The sequence below is a fragment of the Xiphophorus couchianus genome, chromosome 4 (assembly GCF_001444195.1).
Source record: "Xiphophorus couchianus chromosome 4, X_couchianus-1.0, whole genome shotgun sequence".
In the NCBI taxonomy this organism is placed as follows: domain Eukaryota; kingdom Metazoa; phylum Chordata; class Actinopteri; order Cyprinodontiformes; family Poeciliidae; genus Xiphophorus; species Xiphophorus couchianus.
In genome coordinates this window covers 13,368,073-13,391,087 of record NC_040231.1, presented here as the reverse complement: position 1 = coordinate 13,391,087, position 23,015 = coordinate 13,368,073, and the positions used below count along the sequence as shown (strand labels likewise).

Sequence of the window (23,015 nt, the reverse complement as noted above, 5' to 3'; positions counted from 1 at the left end):
CTTCTTACCTTGTAAAAAGTGTTCTCTGCAGATCTGCAATTACACCGAGCTCATTATGATTGACGGCTGCTATCCATCGCTGACAAGTTTGGTTTTCATCCGTTTCTGTGCAGCCGACTGCGCAGCATCCTATGACGATTTTTAAAGTGAAGTCAAATAGAAGCGATATTAGGCTACAGGTGTCTGTTTATTGACAGGCTTAGGTTGTTTTGACGTCCAAGTTCTGAAGAATGTGCAAAGGGTCAATAGGCAAGATATGCGAACTCAGTGAAATTCTGGAAATATATTCTTTGGATCCCTATGCAGTACAGAAATGTACATCTTATTCCCTCAATACTTTGTCTGGGCTCCTTTGCATGAATTACTGTATCGGTGCAGCACATCATGGAGGAGATCAGTCTGACTCTGCTGAGGTGCCTCCCCTGCTTGTTGCTGTGGGGGCACTGAGTCCTCGCCTTGATATCTCATGTTTTGCGTCTTTGCTGCACTTTAGTTTTATTGATGCTCTACCTGTGTGGGAGCGCATGGCTGGCCTTAAGAGCTGCCTTTATCTCTCTACCTGCGGTGCTGCGGCCTTTTGGAGTCGAGGCCGCCTGTTCTTTGTTGTTTCATTCCACAGCTTTAACAGCTGTATTGTTCACATTCAACACAATTATTTCTACATATACGCTCACCCAGACACACACACATATACTGACACACATATAAATCAGATGGCTTAAGGTCATACAAACACAGGTTATTATTACGTCAAGGCTGCCAACCCACTTTGAGGCTGGATGCAGTGTGGATTTAATAAAGTCAGCCATGCAATTAGGATACCATCTCCAGATAAATTTTTTTAGAGCAAATCTACCCTGGCAACCTGAAATGTCAGACAAGGGCATGTTTAAAAAAAAAAAGTTTTGGTATAGGCAGGAAAATTAACAATCTTCAAACAGATGTGTTAATATCAACGCAAATTTTGTCTATACACAGTAATGTGACTATATAAGGACGACACATTTTGTGTTCAATTCTACACAATTCTGTGCAACCCCACAGATTTAAAAGAAAAAATAATGGTTTGAGCCAAGTCTGGTTCAAAACATCTTTTGTATCCCTGTTAAGTAAACTAAACAAACAAACTAAACAACAATGGCTGTAGCTTTAATCTTGTTTTTTCCTGTGGAGATCTAAAACTGAGCACATCCAAGAAGTGAAGTTATTGGTCATTGGTTTAACACCTATTCTGTGTCCAGTTGTTGAAATGGAACAACACAACACAATATGAGTGTACTTGATGATAACTTAGAAAATGTTACCAAACGGCACACACGTTTGAAGGGAAATAATTATGCAAAATTCACATTTTTCAAGTTTTTATGCTTTCATTTGAGTCTCTATTGCTTTGAAAAAAACAAACCAAGCACTTAAAAAAATATCCACTCAGCTCATTTTTGGCAGCAAGTTAATGTTTTTTGGTGTCTGAAAATGACCTGTTTCAAAAACCTCTGAAATGTAGCCTCACACAACAGCAGGCACTACCCGTTACCTAGCAACCCCAGGGAAGCCTTTCCCGTTACCTAGCAACCCCAGGGAAGCCCAGCCCACTGCCTAACTTCTTGTTGACCCAATGTTATTGAGATGCACTTGGATAAACGTTCAGACTGCTAATCGAAAACAAAGGACTTCTGATTTCTTTGCAAGACTAAATTACAGAAAGTGACAAATTAAATCCAGACTTGAATGCATTAATTATGCTCACTTCCAACTGCCTCTCTCTGTCTATGTTTAGTTTTTTGGGGTGCTCGTTACCTGGCTGTACAGGAATCAGGTCTTAGAAACGCAGCGTGAGTGGGACCAGCAGCCTGACGAAGTGAAGGAGCAGCTGACTTACAATTCAAATGTTAAGCGGGGCCGGATTTCCAAATGGTATAAGTGTATGCCAAATAAGTAAACACAAACAGTGACTCCAGCTGATTGACTGCGTGGTCAGTAAACCAAATAGATTCAGCTCTTTCTTTTTTTCTTCCCCTTTCCTAAACTGTTGTTTGTGTCTCCATTTTGTCTCATGTATAAACATAGAAACCAAAGACTTTATATACATCTGTCAGGAGTTTTGTTGATGACGCCTTCAAATGTTTGTGTGTTTTCTCCTCATCCAGGGTTAAATCCTTTGGTAATTGTTTGCTGCCCAGTTTTGTAAAGCCTGTTGAGATTTAAGACATTGTTACTGAACTTTAATATCCTAAATTTCAATTTAGTTCAAGGTTAGTTTGTAACATTTGCAAAATGCAGTATTGATGTTGGTTTGGAGTTCATCAAGTTTATCCATTTTAATCATTATAAACATAAATGCATGTTTTACTAGTAGAGGCATGGTTACTGCTATATCAAATAGTAATCTCAGGGTCAATAGCAGGTTTTCATGTGACAACAGCAGCAGACAGATTTTAGCTCCAAATACAAAATGAGATTCTTCAGCCTCATGTGCTTTAAGTATTTACAATCTCTCTATTATGCAGTGCAAACTAATTATAAAGTTGACTGAGCTGAAGATGCAGGCCAACAAAATTTTTCCATCAAAGCAACATTAGCATAACAAATTATATTTTTTGCCAGTTTAGATGAGGTTTCCTTCCGGCATATGTTTACAATTATCGCCAAAAATGTTCATAAAGCCTTAAAATAAATTCATCCTTTGTTGCAGTAGAGTAATATTACTCCTATAAATTAGAAAAATACAACCTTTAATTTAAATACATCTGTTCAGACGTAGATAAATTAAATTAGGATATATGTATTTTGAGAAAAATAGCAGTTTTACAGTTGTTGATGCTCCTAGTAATATTTTGAGCCCCATTCTTGGCTATAAAACAAAGCTTAGTCTTAATGTTTTAGTCTTTATAAAATCTCTCCAGAGTTTTCTCATGTTCTCCGCTCTGTAGATTTAAGTCTGAGGGAACTGAGATGGAGCTAATGAAAAGTTGATTTTGCATCATTTTTCTGCTTAAAGATCCTGTGACGACGTGTTTTCAGGTCCAACAGGTTTTGATTTCAAAGGTGCCAAAGAACCATAATCTTACTGTCATCTGACTAAAAGCAAATAATTTAAGTTTAGCGAACTCAACATGTTTGTTTTTTTCATTTTAACAGACAGAAAAGGAGTCTTTTGTAATCAGTCAAACTCCAAATTACTAGCTCTGTGAAAATTGTTTTAAAAACTTGATGACCCCAAAATGGTGCTACTTGCTGCATTTTTCTAATGATGAGTTTCAGAGGGAGTTGGTTGTTTTATTTAGTTTCTTTTCACTTCTTTGACCCACTTAATTGTTATGCATGTTTACAAGTGGCTTGATGAAATCAGCTTCTGTGTTACACTGTATTGATTCCCCAGGGAAACGGGAAATGTTGGCTTTCTGATTGGAAGTTCAGACGATCTAAAATTAACAATTATCTTAATAGATGCACCCTGTAATAAATGTGTTCAAATTAAACGTTTTATTTTTTCAAAATGGTTGTTTGACAGGTTATTCTACAGTTTTGAACATTTTTACCTGAGGTGCCAATAAATTATTCCACACCTGCAATTATTTGTGCTTGTAACATTTGAATGTCTGTTCTTGAGTTTTCTGAAATAAGCGAATTTCTTCACCTTGAAATCGATCGCATTTGATTTGAAGTTCTTTTTGCGATGCTTGATTAAGATTCATATTTTTAAGGTGTGCTTGTTAAAAGGGCTTTGGTTTGGTGGTAATTTAAAGACGAAGGGATGGAAAGGGAATTAATTTGATTAAAAATAAATCTTTTAAGTTTTTTGTCTGATTTTGCACTACATTAATATTCATATGTACTGTATATCTGTATTAGGTGGTTTAATTAACACAATCCTAGTGTGAAGTAAATTTGGGTTATATCTTTTTTTTTTCCTCATGGTGCAACTAACAAGACATGAGGGGTTATTTTTCTACACCTGTGAACTTTTAAGCTGAAAATGTTGTTTGTTTTAAATTTGTATTGCCTTTTTTCTACTAAAACAATAAAGCTACATGTATTTTCCACATAAAGCAACACTCCATTCATTTCTCTTTGAAAATGTGTATTTTATGATGACATAACCATTTCTGCTTTCCAGTAAACTCCGTTCACAACACTAACAGTGACGAACAGGTTGGATTTCATAAAGAAACGATAAAAGTATCAATATGAACATGTTAACGAAGAAAATGCTGTAAATTTAAACGACTTAAAGCTGCAGTGTTTCTCTTTAAAGATCCGTCAGTTTTGTAGTTTCTGCTCCTGTCTCATATCAGTAAAGTTTGTGTACAAAGTGCCTTAAAAAAATATTCATAACCTCTGAAAATTGTTTGATTTTTGAGCTAAAACTTCGATCTTCAGTGTGTTTTATTGTAAGACTGTTACATATGGTCTGATTAGACTTTATAATGCTAATGCAAACAGTTTTAAGAGGTTTATCCCATTTTACGCTTAAATAGAATCCAGTGCAGCCATTTATGCATGTATATTAAATAAAACAATAAAATTCACTGTAAATTTAAAATGTACAAGAATACGACATTCTAGTCTCTCAGTACTGTGACAACTTCCATCTGGGTCAAAGGTCATTCGTTCGTAATGCTCAGTCACTGTGCCAACTTAAACTTAGAGAAATATCATAGTTTGACCATTTACGTTGTAAATAAAACCCAATGCATGGTGTTATTTTTTGGCTTCCATTTTGAATGTGATGGGATTAAAAATACATTTTCTCAAAGGGATTTTAAATAAATGATGGTTGTTGCCATACTGTGCATTTTCTGGGGCGGCCTTTGTACTTAGTTTCTACATTTTTCATGTCAAAGTAAACAAACCTTATACATGAACTTATGTATGAACTAAAGAACAGAGTACTAAGAATTATTACGTGTGTTGAAATGATCTAATAAATGTACACATGCTAGACCCACCACTTGTATGTTGTTTTGTTTCCTGAATAGGAGAAAGATAAAAACTTTAGGCGTAATGACGTCTGTTCAAGTTTCCACATTAGAGTTCACATTACAAGCACAAAGTGTCGTCTGCTCTTCCTCTCAGAAGTGGCTCTGAATAAACAAGACTTCATCTGCTTTCCACGTAAGAGCAGCATGAGTGATAAGTGGGGAGTGTCCAGAGTGGTTTAGTGTTTATCTGTCTCTCTCTTCCTTCCTCTCACTCCTGCTGCTCTCTGGACTTCCTGCTGAATGAAATCCATAAATATTTTACCGCGGCCAACGAGAAGATGATTATTTTTCCTCCATGGCCAGCGAGAAAGAGGCGAGCTCTTGTGAGCTTTGTAAAAGAATAGGTCACTTTTCTCTGTTAAACTACAGCAGCACAGTTTGTGTGTCAGTCTGCAGAATGTGATATCGGATCAGGATCACTTTTAATACTGTTTGGTTTAAACGGTGACAAGCTGGTTTGACGTAAAACGGGTTTCTCACTCCCAGCTCGTCCCGAGACGCCTGGTTCTGTTGCCTTGTTATCCATTTGTAACACACTGGATACACTCTGGTATTTGTTACTGGTGGAGTCCCAGTTCACCCCTTAAAACCATGACAGAACAAACCTGGCTCACGCAACAAAGAGTGACGAAATAAAAAGACGATAATAAATAAAACTACGTTGTAGAGCAGGGTGTCCAAACCTTTTGTCATGTGAACCAAAATCTTCAGATAAAAATAATTCATGGCCCTGTAAGACTTTTAAAAAGTCTAAAAAACCAAATAAAGTAACCCGGTTTTTCTTTTTTGTGGTTTTTGTTTATCGTATCATCGTTCAAACGTTTTCAAATTCACCGCTTGGTTGAACTAATTTATTTTCAGTTTTAAAAACAGGAGTTGGGTCACTTTCTTTCAAAACACTTGCTATATTCTGCAGAGTAGAATAAATTAAAAGTTTATTTGGTGCAGCAAACTCGGCTTTTCTGTAGAAGTGTGCTGGGTCACGATGGCGTATTAGGGTCATTGTAGATAGCAAAAACAAGAAAAGAGTAAATTTTCACCAAAAAAATCAAATTTTCAGATTAATCTCTGAAATTTTCTAGAAAAAACATGGAAATTTCTTAACTTTAAAAGTAAAAAAAAATGGCTCAAGAAAATATTTTAAAATTAACTTTAAAACTTTTGGAGTTTGAGGGGGGGTTTTCTAGAAAATTTCTGAAATTAATCTCAATTTCTGAGTTTTTTGGCTTAATCTCTTTTGGCTCAACCATTTAAAGATGTTTGTAAGTGATTGAGATGTTGCTGTTTTTTACTCCATTCCAACAAATAGGCTCTGTGAAGGAACAACTTGGTATAATTATACAGACTAATCCTGTAAAAAGGTTCAATCAAAAATATTTATATCCATTATCATTGATTGTTTTTGTGGAATATGCTTTGACCCTTGGTGTGTTTAGACCAAAACTAACCTGTTGCAGAAGATAATCATTGATCCTTCAACAAGCCAACATAGATTATCCAATTTAAGAACCAGATTTCCAATTTGTAAAAACTAAATGTTTAAGTTTGAAGGAAAAATTAGGTCTTTATTTGTTAAGTGTTTCTTCAAAAATCATAGCTCTGTGCTGACATTGATTGGCTCCATTTCTTTCCCTGAGCTGATCTGCATCACTGTCAGTCATCTCAGTCTGGCATTCAGTCTTTTCTTCCACTTTCACTTCCTTTTCGTCACTGTTAAACACAGAAGAAGGGAGCTGAAATGTTTGTGCTTCTGAGGCACCCAGCCAGCCTTATGCAACTGTTTATTAAATTTTTTCAAAAACAGACGTGGTGTGCTTTAAATCAGACTTTTCACAGCTCATTTAATTTTATAGTTTGTGTACGGTTCTCAGGATTTAGACTATAGATCTCTTCTCCAGCTTCTTGTGAGTCAACAATGTTTATGTGGCTGTGTGTGGGCCACACTGTCTATTACCAAAAACATTAACTTGTCTGAATACTTTTCTATGAATTTTACTTTCAACCATTTATAACAGAATGCCCTTCAGCAAAAGACAAATAGCTACGTTTTATCTTTGCAACTTGAGTCAATAAACACACTTTAGGGTTTTTGAGCATGGAGGATGTGTTTGAGGTCATTCCACAGCCTTCAGAATTAAATAGGAGAATTAGTATTCCTATCAATTACGTCAAATTCTCCAGGTATTGAAAAATCCGAACAATGATATGATGATCTGATGCACACCTTTAAAAAAAACATTTTCATGGTTAATAGAATATTTTCCAAAAAGTGTGAGACAATCAAGATTATTGTTTCTATTATTTTTATATTTTGTACTACAAATGGTCCTCAATGCAGAAAGAAAGAAAGTCAGTTGGTTAGCTAACTAGCCAGCTAGTTAGGCTACGTTCATACTGCAGCCTAAAGTGACCCAATTCCGACTTTTTTTCAAATCAGATTTTTTTTTTTTCTGGCGTGGCCATTCACACTTCCAAATAAATGCAATCTGTGTCTGTTCTCCAGTGTGAACCGCAAACGACCTGAAAGTGTCCCGCATGTAGAGGGCGCAATAACGTCACACTTAGAGAGCGTGCTCAGTGTTTGCTGAAGTAAACATGGATGCTAATGGTGTAGCAACTCTAATGGATTTGAAGTTGTTGTTCGCACAGAGCCAGCACTTTAACAACTTAATCCTCATTATCGTCCGCCATGTTCGTTGTTTTTCTTTCCGGTTGCGCGTATCAGGACGGAGAATAGTGACGTTCGTTGAGTATCAGTGACGTTCAGGTCGATGAATGCGACCTGGACGTTCAGATTCAGGTCACATTTGAAAAGATGAGATACGTATCGGATATCCAAGTTGTCTGGGTCAAAAAGTCTGACCTGTGTTCAGACTGTCATGAAAAGATCAGATACAGGTCGCATTAAGGAATAAAAATAGGAATTGGGTCACTTCAGGCTGCAGTGTGAACACAGCCTCAGTTCTTTAGTTTGTTTTATTTGGCAAATCAGAGAAGAGCCTTGGCTTTTTCATTGTTTGAGCTGATAGATTTTAATTATTTTCATATAATCTGTTGAATTTTATTCAAGCATAATTTCTTGCTTCTATAAATTGCTTAGTTTAATTCCTGATATCAAACTGGTTTTATTTAGGTGTTTTGTGAGTTTACCGGCCAGCTTCTTATCAAACTTGGGTCTGACTTTTAAAACTTACTGAATAAATATGGGTTATCACATTCAATTCATGTTTTAACATGGAAAACAATGACATACATCCATGGGTTTGGAAATCTTTCATTCCTTTAATAATGAATAATTTGAAAACATCTCTTTGTATTTTGCTGATATTAACATTGGTTTCGTGATTTTGGGTTTGACAAAATCCAACACAAAAGAAATTGTAAAAATTCCCATTTTAAAAAATCTTTTCTTCACCTCCAATGAGCTCAGCATCACTTTCTTCAAGAATTGATTGATTCCAAATCTAAAGTGAACACCTTCCTGCACACCTCAGAAGCCACAGTATGGCCTGCCAAGACACCATCTTTTCTGCACTTTGTTATATTTTTCGTTCCATTTAAATTTGCTGGATGTGCAGGCGTTTCCAAAATGTCCTTTTTTTCTCTCCTGCCAAACTCTCCCCTTTTAAATCAACATCGTTTATTATCACTCTAAAATAGGCCGCAAGCCATTTCTTTAAACTGTGAGGGATAAAATAGACTTTAAATAAAGTTAAACCTTTAATCATCTTACAGGTTAATTTCTTATGCAAAAAACTTTCCCTGTTCTCTTGTGGAAGAAGGGTGTGAAAGTAGAGTTTGTGTGTTTGCCTTGTCTTGCTTATTTAATTAGATTGTCTTTATTTAATTAGATTGTTACAAAATAGATAAATAATACATTCCTGATTACATATGAGTAAGTCTGAGAAATATCTTAAACACCTGACAAGTCAGTTCACACATAGATAAAACACATAATCTCAGATTAGGAACAAACGTATTTGACTCAGAAAACTGAGTCAAACCAAAGAAAGCTGAGAAACTTCCACAGTTTAAACACAAAGTGACAGTGAGAGGGTGTGTGCTGGTCATACCAGGGACACAATGCCGCAGCTTCTGTTATTTACACATATTCACTGTCACACTTTGCAGACAAAAAGCAGGACACTTACGTCACCAAACTCGTTCACAGATGCACATGGAGTTCATCTCCACCTCAACTTGTTTTCATAAAGCTCGCTGCCGCATCAAGTAAATTGTCTGAGTCTTAAATTGCTAAATCCAAAACATTCTCTGCATGACAGTTCCCATAAATACAATCCAGATCAGAGTTAAAGGTCTGGGAGTGAAGAGCATCACAATTAACAGATAAATTGAAGCTGCAGCTAAAAAGAGCAATTGAAAGAGGCTGTGAAACAACACGTAGCTAACTGTCAAGTCTCATAATGGGATAGTGTAAATTATCAGGCTCTGAGCCATTACCTCATGTCTGAATGAATCAGATGGCTGTCAGGAACTAAAGAAAACGTGTTGGATGATGGTGCAACATTTCTTTACATTGATAAACGTTCAGTTGCCAGGAGAAAAAGTTGCTTTTAACGACGTAACGGGCGCTAGCCTGCCGTTCGTTTCATGTTGTCATGGTAACCCAGACGTTAGCCAGTCGCAGTTTTCCCGTGGTGTAAACATATTTACTTCTTTAACTATATTTTTATATTAAGGCACGTTACGTATTTGCGACATGTTGCTTAGATTTTACATGGGTTTGTTGAGTTTAAATGATTTATTTGAAACATGTAGCAGAGAACAGGCGTTACGTCGATCCGCGTTTCCCCATCAGATACAGTTTCCCCTGCGTCAGCTCTTCTCAGCTAGCTGCACCAGCTGCCCAGGCGGCAAAATACGTGCGTGCTCGTTATGAGCACTGAGAAAGCGCGCGTTTGTCTGGAGAACTACGGACACCGTGAAAGCTCAAAAATAAATATATACTGTATATATAACATATAGAAAAAAAAAAAAAATATATATATATATATATATATATATATATATGATTACTGGCAGCTGTTTGGATCAGATCAGAGGACTAGTGAGTGTGAGAACCACAGTCCAGGACGAAACAACTAAGATCCATAAATACATCAGGGACAAAGCCTCAACAGAGAATGTGCTCAGTGAATATCTCAGACAACAGGGAACGGAGGTTGAGGTGCCAGAGATACCATCATGGGAGGACAAGCCCCTACATGGGATGTACCACCAGCAAATAACCCAAGTGGCTGATATCAGTAAATCCTACCAATGGCTGGAAAAAGCTGGACTCAAGGACAGCACAGAGGCCCTCATCCTGGCAGCCCAGGAACAGGCCCTAAACACCAGAGCAATAGAGGCCCAGATCTACCACACCAGACAAGACCCAAGGTGTAGGTTGTGCAAGGAGGCCCCTGAGACAGTCCAGCACATAACAGCAGGGTGCAAGATACTGGCAGGGAAAGCGTACATGGAACGACATAACCAAGTTGCAGGCATAGTGTACAGAAACATCTGTGCAGAATATGGACTGGAAACCCCGAGATCAAAGTGGGAAACACCCCCAAAGGTGACGGAGAACGCCAGAGCTAAGATCCTGTGGGACTTCCAGATCCAGACAGACAAAATGGTAATGGCAAACCAACCAGACATTGTCGTAGTGGATAAACAACAGAGGAAAGCCGTTGTGGTAGATGTAGCAATACCAAGCGACTACAACATCAGGAAAAGGAGCACGAGAAACTAGAGAAATACCAGGGCCTCAGGGAGGAACTGGAGAGGGCCTGGAAGGTGAAGACCACAGTGGTGCCTGTGGTCATCGGGGCCCTCGGGGCAGTCACCCCCAAACTGGACCAATGGCTACAACAGATCCCAGGAACAACATCAGACATCTCAGTCCAGAAATGTGCATTCCTTGGCACAGCCAAGATACTGCGCAGAACCCTCAAGCTCCCAGGCCTCTGGTAGAGGACCCGAGCTCAGAGGATAAGAACCACCCGCGGTGGGTGAGAAGGGAATTTTTTTATATATATATATATATATTATTATTATTATTTTCACGCAAAAACGTGAAGAAAGTGGGACAACTTTGCCGAAACACGTTGTTTGAGCTTTCACGGTGTCCGTAGTTCTCCAGATGAGCTCTGAATAAGCGCGTGCTTTCTCAGTGCTCATAACGAGCATGCGCGGCGAGAAGACGCAGAACCCTAACCCGTATCTGATGGGGAAATGCGGATCGACGTAACACCTGTTACGGAAGCGGGACTGACAGTAGCTAACAGAAAAGCGCGCGAACACGACACTTTTAATACATATAAAGTTAGGCTATGTATACCATAATTCTATGAGAGATAGAAAAAATAACTCGGTGTTGTTTGTTTACCAAACTTTATGCTTAAAGATCTGTTGTGTTTTTCATAGTTTTCACGGTGTTCCCTGGTTCAATATTGCTGAAGCAAAAGTGGCAATACTAAAACATATTTTTACTCAAATAAAAGTAAGAAGCAGCCATCCAAGAAATTACTAAAAACATATTTGGTAAAAAGTCTACTCAAGTACTGAGTAACTGATCAAATTATCAAATACTTAATATTTAACAATTGCATAATCAGACGGACAAAATTATAAAGTTTAGTGGAAATTTTTGAATTTTCAGGACAAAAATGACAATAATTAAGTAACAAAAAATAACAAAATCAGGCAAAATAATTTTTTTCCAAATCAGTTTCTTTCAATAAGGATGAAACTTTAACAAAAACTGCAGGTGTGTGTCTGTGTCTGGTGAATCTTTGGTTAAAACATGTTTGTTCTTCACTCAGTGGGTAAAAAAATCCAGAAATTTTACTCAAGTAAGAGTAGTGATACTTCATAATAAAATTACTCTGAGTATGAAGACCAGTGCAGTTACAAACTATGTATTTTTTTCTAAATAGTAACTCAAAATGATGGAGAACTCTGATTAGGTGCAATCAGAGTTAAATGAGTTTTGCCCACACACAAAAACCTCCACTGTGGAACAGTGGAACAGGAACCTCCACTGTTCCTGTTTCCTAACGCTCGCACAGACATACACTCAGGTATTGACATATTAGTCACTGTCCGGTACTGTGTGGGTAGTTGCCCTTCATTTATTGGTCTAGCATGGACTTCTGTCTCGTCTGACTCTGACATTTCCAACTTAACAAACCAAAATAATCACCTGGTGTGACAACTGCAGATTCATAGCTGCACCTTTCTGTATAATGTACATGAAACATTCTTCTCTGGTTGAGACTGGGGAGAAAATTACCTAATTAATTTTAGGAGGAGCAACACGCTTCTGTTTCTTTAACCGGGCAACTAATTTATGAGTCCGGTTCTCTGTCGGATCTGAGGCTGGCATTTAACACAGACATCAGCACTCAATAAGCAAACAACAGGAATAAATGAAGCCTGAAAAACAACAACCACTGCACAGATCATTACTGCCTGAACAGTCTTCACAGCGTGTCTTTGGCAAACAAGTGCTTCTACATGGGAAATTTGTATTTATTTATTTCAAACAGGTTTTTTAAAACAAAGAAAACAAGAAACCAGTAAGACAATACATAACCAAGAACAAAATAAGTAGTTCACCACTACTTTTCTGTTTGAAAAGGTGCAGAAAGCAGTGAGCATTTTAATTTAATACAATATACCAACTCAATGATCATCAGAAACTTGTATTAAGAAAACATGTTGTGGTATTCATATGCCTGCTCAATTTACAGTGCTGAAGAACCTACAAATAAATGACATTACATAAAACAAAATTATTATAAACTGACTCTCCTAACAGGATAAAATAAAATCACTGACCCATAATAATAGTAGTAATAATGACAGTTATAAATAATAACTGGATATACAGCGTCAGAATAATTACAAACTCATTGCCAATGTATATACTTGATATTCTGTTATATAACAAACAAATAAAGTTTAAAAAACTAGTGGTAATAGTAATTATAGTAATTTTAACACCTCACTATAAATGTTGGGCATTACCAGCTCAACACTGGAAGACGAGGCTGAATTTGACGGGTGCTCAGCATATTTTATCCAATCATAAATCTAAATCTGATTTCATCACACAAGCAGCACAGCGGTCAGTCCCAGTTGGAGGTTTTCTGTTTAGACTTTTAATATTTTTCCTTTGCATCTGCATGTTTTTTCAATGTTTGCATGCATAAGATTGAACAGATCGCTATGTTTTACTGAACATGAAAGGAAATTCCGCTGCAGCTCTCACATGACAAGCAAAACACACTTCTGCACCATTTCTGCAGAATCTATGCAACTGCAACGCAAACATTCTAGTACTTAGAATAATTTTGATTTTGAATAACAGTGAAGTAGGAGCTTCTTTTTTCTTTACTACCTGTGTTTACTTGCATGGCTGTTTTAATGTTTGTGTTACACAGACACCATTTTCACACATATATTTTGCTCACACCAAAAACTTACTGGCGATTGGTTGTTGCTTTGCTGTTCCACTTACACCAACAATTGATGCTAAGTTTCCCCCTTTTTTAATGTAACTGTTGTTTGTGCAATCTCGCATATGAGAACACGGTTTCATGTTAACGGGTTGCTCCAAAAATCTCTCTAACAGCGTCTGACGCCAGCGATCTTCTAGCAGGGAAACGCTGCGCCACCGTGAGTGTAGAGGTGAAGTGGTTATCTGGGAAGACGCAGCAAACAGGCTGACCAAATGATTATTCTGAAACATTGTGACAGCCACTTTGGTTCACTATATCTTCCTGTTGCAGCCCCCCACTGCACGCCACAAGCAATCACACAGCGTTATTTTGTTACAATCAAAAACACCACTTTGGTTTTTCTAGGTTGTGATGCTTCACCATAAAGGAAGGAGCTTAATGAGAAAGATGGAGCATAGCGTTGCTGTATTACTCTTCTGCAGCTTCTTTGGTCCTGGAGTAAGGAAAGGAACATGACAAGTGGTCATAAACATAAAATACAATACAATGGGTCTGTTGTCACACAAATTGGGTATTTTCAGCTAATATTGCTTCACTAATGACTGAGAGATGCATGAAAACCCATCACAAACCCATCATCGTAGAAACAGAAACAATGAAGAGAAAAGCCGCTCTGAGAGAGGTGATAATAACCTTTTATCTTTTAATAACTTGGAAAACTGGGTTTGTTTGAGCATCTCTACTTTAAAGTAGGGAAGAATGTGAACACAAACTCCTGCCACTCAGAGAAAACGTGCAAACATAACTTATGAAAAGCAAACAATGAATGCCTCTTAGTTTTCTCAAATAACAGAATGATTGCTTTCGTTCAACAGTTTCTCTCCTTGTAAAAGCACCAGAGTTTACCAGAAAGTTTGACCAGCTTCATTAAAAACACAGGAGTCAGTTAGTTGTTAAAATAACATTCTGCCGATTTACTGCCTGAGCAGATATTTCTTCCAGATTAGCTGCCGTGTAGGAGGATTCACAGAAAAGTCAAACACAACATAATCAAAACTCTGTTTACTGTGAAGATGCTAAAGGTTGAGAGTTTGCTACAATTACATTTTTACCACTTCCAGCTGTAAAAATCAGATTTATTATATTCATAAGAGAAATATAATATAATGAAAAACTTTTTCAGATTTTTTCTTGAGTCTTCGGTGGGAATTTTACATAACAGAGCAACACAAAGTGGCTCATAATTGTGAAGTGGAAGGAAAAACATGCGTGTTTTTTTAATGTTTTGGAAAAGGCAAAAATCAAAGTGCACGACCATCTTTTGCTGCAATTGCTGTTGTGAATCTTTTGCTACACGCTGCACAAAAAAAACATCTTTAATTTACTGTAAAATTGTTTTTACCTTAAATTAGAGATGTTTTTTGTGTGTATTTCACATTCACTTTTATTTCTCTGTGGACTGAAATTTTCTTTCCTCTTTGTAAAATCGTTCATGTTCAGTCTGACTGAATGTGGAGTCAGACAACACAGACAAGTGGCCCAGACTTTGACTGGGCCATTCTGACACACGACTATGTTTGGATTTAAACCTTTTAGTTTTTGTCCTGGCTGTAACAGGCGCTTTGGACTTTTTGTTTACTGTTGCCATAGTTACCTAGAAGTTCCCACGTCTGTTTATCTACGGTAAAAACACGGTTATTTCTTTGAGGCGCATTGGTTGTCTATAAGATGTTTCTTGTGTTTTATACTTTGAGCTAAAATGATTTGTTTGTAATAACAGCGAACCCAAAGCAGACTGAAAGCAAAATAACGCAGAGATCGGCTCAGAGACGCCCTATAAAACCTGCAACTGGTTCAACTGGCGAAGTAACTATTGAACTTTGTATACTGGCTATTCATGCTGAAATACTGTGAAAGAAAAACAATGGCGTTTATGGCACTTTTGTGCTTAAAGATGTATGTTTTATCTGAGTTTTGTGGTTTGCTCCTTGTGGTTCTGTGGCCGAGTAAAGAAATGCGACACCAGTATGAGGCGTGGATTATTGAAACCAGTGCAGCTACACTGGCTGTTTGACAGACTCCATTTTTTATAACTGAGTTTCCACTAAGGCTTTCATCTTGACGGTCTTCCACAAAGATCAATATCTTGTTAACAGATTCTCACACTTAAGCCATTATTTTCTGCAGCTTTTCCAGTGATACATTTGGCCATAAAATGGGCTGAATTTTCATAAGACGGAGCTCCAACCAGTTATTTGTTTTCGGTTATGGTGGCAACCTTTTCTGGAGTTACAGCTTTCTAATAAAAAAACAAAAAGCCTACTTGTCCCCATGAGATTCAGTCATAGAAGGCTGACATCTTTTAAAAATAAACTCATCAAACCCAGGATGGCTCTGTTTACCCCACCACTCCTTTTCCCCATGTGATGCTCACATCCCTCTCTGTCTTGGGTCATGTGAGTCCGACCCATCTCTCGCCTGCGCTCCTCTTCAGTCAGGGATGCCCACCTGTGGTTCATCACCTTTTCTCCTGCAGCATATCTGAGCCGATTCACCAGTCGCTCTCTGTTCATCCTTTAAGCCATTTATGTGCAGCTTCTTCTTCTTCTTCCTGTTCTCTCGGCTGCCATCCGTCTGCTCCTCTTCATCGCCACCGAGTAGCTACCAAAACATTTCATAAAACCTTTATTCCCTGGTTACTAGAGTCAAGAATGCACCAAATAAAAATACCTTTTTATTTGTATTTTATTGAATGTTTTCAGAGTAAATAAGCCAGGAGTATTTAGAAAAGTTGATTTGGATTTCTTTATTCTGTGCGTTCACGATGCAGCCTAAGGTGACCCAATTCAGATTTTTTGGGACGTAATGTGACCTGTAGCGACAGTCTGAACAACACAGGTCGGATTCTTTTTGACCCAGACCACTTCGGTATCCGATACGTATCCGATTCAAATGCGACCTGAACGTCCAGGTCGCATTCATCCGACCTGAGAGTTGAATAAACTAGAGTTGTTAGGTTAACACTTCAAAAAACTGAAAGAAGAAAAAGACAGGAGTGTGAACTATTTCCCAGAATGCTTAGCGGCTGTTTTTGTATCCTGATGGAAGTGCGTTACAACAATCTAACTCTTGTTTTATTAAGGCAAATGTTTATTTTAATGTCCTGTTCACACTAAATGTTTTTCAGCAGAATTCATTGTGATGTTTAATACAATTTATTATCAGATCAGAAATTTTGTTCATACAATTTGAAACAAGAATTTAAATTATTTTAAGGTAAAATAACTAGTTATTTTAACTTGATATTGTTAGTAAAATAACAGAGAAATGTGGCTCTTTAACCAGGTGAGGGCAGTTTGGTTATTTTTGCATATTGTGAAATAATTATTTGGTCTAAATTGCAGCATTAAGTTAAATCTCACAATTCAATATTAATGAATTTAAAAAACAATGTTTAGACAACTTGTCTCTTGCTTTTAAATCAACTTTATGAACTTTAATTTCTGAGTAAAAACCAAAACAATTTTCTTGTTGACTTAAGTTACATTTTCAAGGCAGCAGGTGGACTTTCAGTTTCAAGTTAAACCACGTTCAAATGTTTTACAGTGTAAATTAATTAATTCAGCAGCTTCAGGTTCACACTCCTCATTCCTGCTGAATCAAGAGGACGTAAAGCAAAGTGGTTTTCTTGATATGAAACATTTAATGTTTAGCCAGTTATCTGAACATTTGCAGATGAATATCCAAACCGGCAGCAGGCATCAACCCTCACAAATCAGAACCAGATCTGGACTTTGATGCAGTTTGAGACAAATGGGAATGTTGTGATATTTATCAATTGGTTAAATGTCAGCTGCTGATGAGTTTTCACGGACGGCAGCTCGCTGCGTCTCCATGGTGTTTTCCTCTTTGCTCTGATCACATTTAATTGGACATGTTGAATCAATAAATGTTTTAATGAATGCATAAATCATCTGGATGAAAACACCAAATAGATTCTCTGTAGCTTTCTGAAGCTCTTTAGTGTCATCTGATGTCACTAAAGAAGCTGTAATGGAGCTTGTGACATTCAGGTGAGGTTTAGTAAGTTGTTACTTTTCCTCACATTGTGTTAATTTATAATGAAGTTAGATCTGCGAAGCGCTGCGGCTCGGCAGGCTGCAGATGATCCCGGCACAGACGGGTTAGCGAGAGCTGTCATGCTGAGAAGATGAATCCAGAGTGATGAGCAAACCTGAAGCTCACCGTCTGTCACGTTAGCTTCACGCGATGCAATGGTGAGTAATTCTGCTGCAAGAATCTGAGTCATTCTTAATGGTGTGATTCAAAGAAAAGCTCAAATGATTTGTTATTTTAAACACACAGTAATTTCTAAGTGTTTCCAAATAAAAATGTGGAATGAGTTCTGCTTTTTCAGGTATGGTGATGCAAAAAATGCACTTAAAATATTTTCTTAGAGGACATAATAATTTTAATATGGTATCTTTAAAACTTAGGGCACCGAAATAAATGTCAAAAATATTTGGTACTGTATTAGAGCGCTTAATGTTTATGTTTGGTGCTTTTACAAGGGGAACTAAAGTAAAATCTATAACTAAACTCTTTCATTTGGGAACATTGATGTTTATCATGCAACTACAATGATGACTGAGAATGAAAACTTAAGATAAATGAGGGAAATTAAAGTATTTTTGCTGATAGGGAAATAATTTTAAGCTGTTTCTTTCTGTAGTTTAGGTGACTGCACCATTTACAAAACTGAACTATATTCAAAATAAACTATTGTAATTGTAAAAAAAATAAGATCTTACCACCCTCACTACACTTTTTTTAAACTCACTAAACATTTTTTAACATAAACGAGCTGTGAAATATATTACATTGATATAAACGTCATATATTTTAGTGTTCTTGGTCGCTCCCTGTTGGACAGGACACCCTAAGCAGGTTCTTGGTTTTTTATGTTTATTGTGATTTTAACAGATTTGTTTATTTTCTTAAATACATTTATTAACATTTCAAGTCATTCTCAACCATGAATAGTAATTTATGTTTCTAAGGATTCAAACTGAACTTGCAGCTACACATTCTCAATTACTGTCACTAGAGGGTTTTAAGCATAAGCATTTATTTCAAGGTGTTTTTCTCTGAACACGTTTAGAGAAAAATAACTTTTTGTTTAGTATGAATGTTTAAGAGATGTCCTGTGGAGAGCAGACAGACAAACTTTGAACTATCAAGACATCAGCAGTATAATGTTTGCTGCACACACCTGGGCAAATCTAAAAGCTCCATTGGTATTATGCAGAGAGAGATCAAAAGGTCGTGCAGCTGCTTTGTTGAATATGTGGCACTAGTGAGTCTATAAAAGACCAATTACCTCTCTGTCGTTGCATCTGCCTCTTCTTCTCCTTCTTTAATTCTCTAATTTGGCTGTGACCTTTCAGCAGGAGCAGTAGAACCACGTAGGGAGCGGCTGCATGAATCCATCAGCGGCGGCGGCGTTGAGAAGTTCTAGCAATGTGCAGACAGCGACGCTTCGGATCCTGGAAATAAAACTTTTAAGATAGTTTCAGGTGGAGGTTCCTCCGGCGTTGCTTTGAGCTGCAACCAGATGAAAGCCTTTAAACAGCCGACCTGACAGCAAATTCATCATCACACAACAACGACCTCCTGGCATTCAGTCCACCTGACAAGATCTTTATGTGATGTTCAGTCAGTGTAGAAGAAGATTATGTAAAAAAAACAAAAACATTAATAGACTCAGAAAAGTTTGATCAAATAATAAATAAACATGGCGGTCCTAGCCTGTTTGTCGCTCTGGGCGAACCGACTTTTTGGTCCCCTGCTTAATATTAACAATTTACAATTAACTAAATTGTAATGGTTAAGAACTTCAGCACTGAAATCTTGGTTTTACTTTCCCTCTGGGCTTAAACAAAATAATCTACAAACTTTAACTTAAATAATTAATCTGACACAAATGAACATGCTTTGGAAAATACTTCTGCTGAACACTTATTTCTTTACAATTAGTTATCACACTGAATAAAAAGCTTCTGCAACTGTGGGTGAAACCAATCTGTTCCAGTTCCTGTTCCAGTTTTAAGGGGAGCGCTCATGCTGCCCCTCCTGAAGATATCGCCCTGGGCGGTTGCCCATGTCGCCCATATCAGGAATCAATGAATATGAGTAGCTGTGTTTCCATTGCAAATGTGCGCAAATATTTGTCAGTATTCTGCTTAAGTCGAAAAAACATAAATCCATGAACATTAAGCAGTTTTCATGAATGTTTGACTCTCGTCAGGAAGTGCCATTTAGTAAATAATGACACTTTTAATGCAAAGTTTACACTTTTAATTTGACTTTTAATGCAAGTTTTAATAAAATGTTGCATTAAAAGTGTCATTATTTACCAAATAATGCAAAGCTGACACTTCCAATGCAATTTTTAATGCAACTTAGCATTAAAACATTTCATTATTTACCGAATGACGCAGTAACAACATTCATAACCATTCATGAAGACTCTTTCATGTTCATGACGGGTGTTATGTCAGGTTCACATCAGTCTCACACCCCTTAAAAGAAATTGTTACCCAAGTGTTTCCAATAAATAAGAAATTAAATTAAAATCACGTGTCAATATGTTTGTTCACACAATACGCCATTAAAATCATGGTCAAAAAAAAGGGGGGGGGGCGTGCTGTGGTGACGCCCCACGTTTGGAGGCCTTAGTCCTCGACGCGGACGTCGCGGGTTCGACTCCCGGTCCCGACGACCTTAAAATGGCGCCGGCTCAGCTGGCTGCCTGCAGACGCAGCTCCCGTCGCGTGTGTTAATCTGTGTATAAAAAATTCTTTCTGTAACTGCGAAATAATTTCCCTGCTGGGATGAATAAAGTACTTCTTCTTCTTCTTCTTCTTCTTCTAGAGAGAGATGCAAGTAGTTACATGAGATTATATTCATATTGGTGTCTCCTACTTGGGAGTGTATGCGGCGCTTTAAGGAAATTATAATCTGCAATTTTACAGAAGAATTATGAATTCATCACATTTGAATGAAACAAATTTTTATGGACTTTATGATGCTGTGAGCGCTCTGGCTGCATATTGTCCTAAACAAACCAAACATAGTCATTCTACCACTTCCTGTTGTCTTCTTTGTCGTTTTCGTCAGTAGTAACATCCAGTTACTCGGACGAATGTTGATCATTTGACCGAGGTGCAGTTTTGCTAAATGCCTCTTTTTCAACATGACTGGGAAAACCACCTCATCACAGCACAAACCTTTTTGTTTAAAATCAGAAAACACGTTCTTGTTTTAGCATTTAGTGAGTTTATTTTCGTAATTTTCAATTTGCTCAATTTCATGGTTAGTGGAAAGGCAGCTAATGTTGCTTTGACAAGACAATTTCAGATGCTTCTCATGTCAAATAAAAGAGACGAATCCCTCCTGCACAGCTTTTCCAAATCGTCTGTCTGAGGCTGAAACACAAAGTTCATACTGCAGGCAGCTGTGGACAATTCCTAGGTGTAACAACTTATCAGCAGTGGCAGCTCCGATTCACAGACCGTCTCCACTTGTCAACCTTGGCTACTCCTGTTTGTTGAAGGCCGCTTGTCAAGTCACGTAACGTCACAGCTTGTTTCTCAAGAACATTTATAAACAACCCCAAAGGACCACGGCGCTGAAGCACAATCAGTCTGCAGTGTTAATGTAAATATTCAGCATTATAAACACGCTCTGCTAGCTTTTTTATTAAATGATAAAGGATGATGCCTCCAGCAGACCGTTTTTATCTCTCTCAGCTGGAACTGTGACCAGGCTGGACTCCAGCCAAGCTTCACACAATTTATTTCTCACTAACAGCTCAGGTGACTGATTATTGAAGATGAAGTGGAAATAAAATCCTGTCTTCTCACCTGCTCAAACACAAACAGTAGCTAGCTCGTATTTGCTAAAAATTGAGGCTTCGGACGTCTCTGTCAGGATCTGTGTTTTTCTGTGTTTATTTAGAGTTTTCTGTGTCCTTGAGTCTCTTCGTTGTCCTGTCCTCCCCTTGATTGTTCCCAGGTGTGTCTCGTTTCTGTGATTACCCGCCCATGTATTTAACTCCACCTGTGTTCCTTGTTCCTCGTCGGGTCCTTGTCGTTGTATGTCGTTGTCAATGTCTAGTCGTCGTGTCCATCTGCTTGCTGCTCGTTGTTTGGACTGTGTTCCCGTCATTAAAATCATCATTTTCATTTCTACCTGGGTCTCAAGCGTCTGCCTCACCACCCCAAGCCGCACAGTTTCTCCGCCAGCCCAGATCCCGCTCCAGTTCCGGGACCAGCAACTCCAGCCGGCGTTCCGGTCGGCGCACCCCCGGCCAAGTCAGCCGGCGTTCCGGCCGGCGCACCCGAGGCCGAATCAGCCGGCGTTCCAGCCGGCGCACCCCCGGCCAAGTCAGCCGGCGTTCCGGTCGGCGCACCCCCGGCCAAGTCAGCCGGCGTTCCGGCCGGCGCACCCGAGGCCGAATCAGCCGGCGTTCCAGCCGGCGCACCCCCGGCCAAGTCAGCCGGCGTTCCGGCCGGCGCACCCGAGGCCGAATCAGCCGGCGTTCCAGCCGGCGCACCCGAGGCCGAATCAGCCGGCGTTCCAGCTCAATCAAGGGGAAGACAGGACAACGAAGAGACTCAAGGACACAGAAAACTCTAAATAAACACAGATCCTGACAGTACCCCCCCCCCTCAAGGGCGGCTACCAGACGCCCACAAAAAAAAAAAAAACACAACAAGGGTGGGCGGAGGGGCGCTGGACGGGGGGCCAGAGTCCAGAAAAACAAAAAACAACCCACCATCGTGGGTGGAAACACAAGAAGGGCCAAGAGTCCATAAACAAACAAAAAACTACCCACAGGGTGGGCGGAGGCAAAGGAGGCGGGAACCACAGAGGTGGTCTGGCGGTCGTCAGCTGGAACCACGGAGGCGGTCCGGCGGCCGTCCGCGGCGCTGGAGGTGGCCATGATGAGTCCCGGGGGCCGCCCACAGACGGCGACTACGAGCCCCCCGAGGCAGGGTCTCTGGTGAAGCACAGAGAGTCGGGGTCTCGGGTGGAACACTGGGGGTCTGAGTCTCGGGTGGAACGGACGGGGACTGAGTCTCGGTCTCGGGTGGAACGCTGGGAGTCTCGGTCTCGGGTGGAACGCAGGGGGTCTCGGTCTCGGGTGGAACGCAGGTGTGTCTCGTTTCTGTGATTACCCGCCCATGTATTTAACTCCACCTGTGTTCCTTGTTCCTCGTCGGGTCGTTGTCAATGTCTAGTCGTCGTGTCCATCTGCCTGCTGCTCGTTGTTTGGACTGTGTTCCCGTCATTAAAATCATCATTTTCATTTCTACCTGGGTCTCAAGCGTCTGCCTCACCACCTCACACCGCACCGCTTCATGACAGTCTCAAAGTTAAACTTGGTGCACAGCTATAACTTTAGCAAAGATTTTAAAAACTGACCCAACACAAAGCTTAACAACAGCCTGGAAGTGAAATGTGTTCAAAGACCAGAAATGAAAACACTGCTAGTTTTTAA

General features: G+C 38.9%; 1 protein-coding gene and 1 long non-coding RNA gene across 2 annotated transcripts in view; one reads left to right on the top strand and one right to left on the bottom strand.

Annotated features, from left to right (window-relative positions):
- Window positions 1-4,049, top strand: part of tspan15 (tetraspanin 15) — a 40,241-nt gene extending 36,192 nt beyond the window's left edge. Inside the window, exon 8 of the mRNA XM_028015213.1 lies at window positions 1,778-4,049. Within this exon, the coding sequence (XP_027871014.1) occupies window positions 1,778-1,939 (162 nt within the window). The 3' untranslated portion in view covers window positions 1,940-4,049. The remainder of the gene's footprint in view (window positions 1-1,777) is intronic.
- Window positions 4,050-6,526: 2,477 nt separating this feature from the next.
- Window positions 6,527-9,497, bottom strand: LOC114143610 (uncharacterized). Its single transcript, XR_003595281.1, has 2 exons — window positions 9,134-9,497; window positions 6,527-6,692 (listed from the first exon to the last, which is right to left on the bottom strand). It is a non-coding gene; the product is annotated as an uncharacterized LOC114143610 (long non-coding RNA).
- Window positions 9,498-23,015: the final 13,518 nt, after the last annotated feature.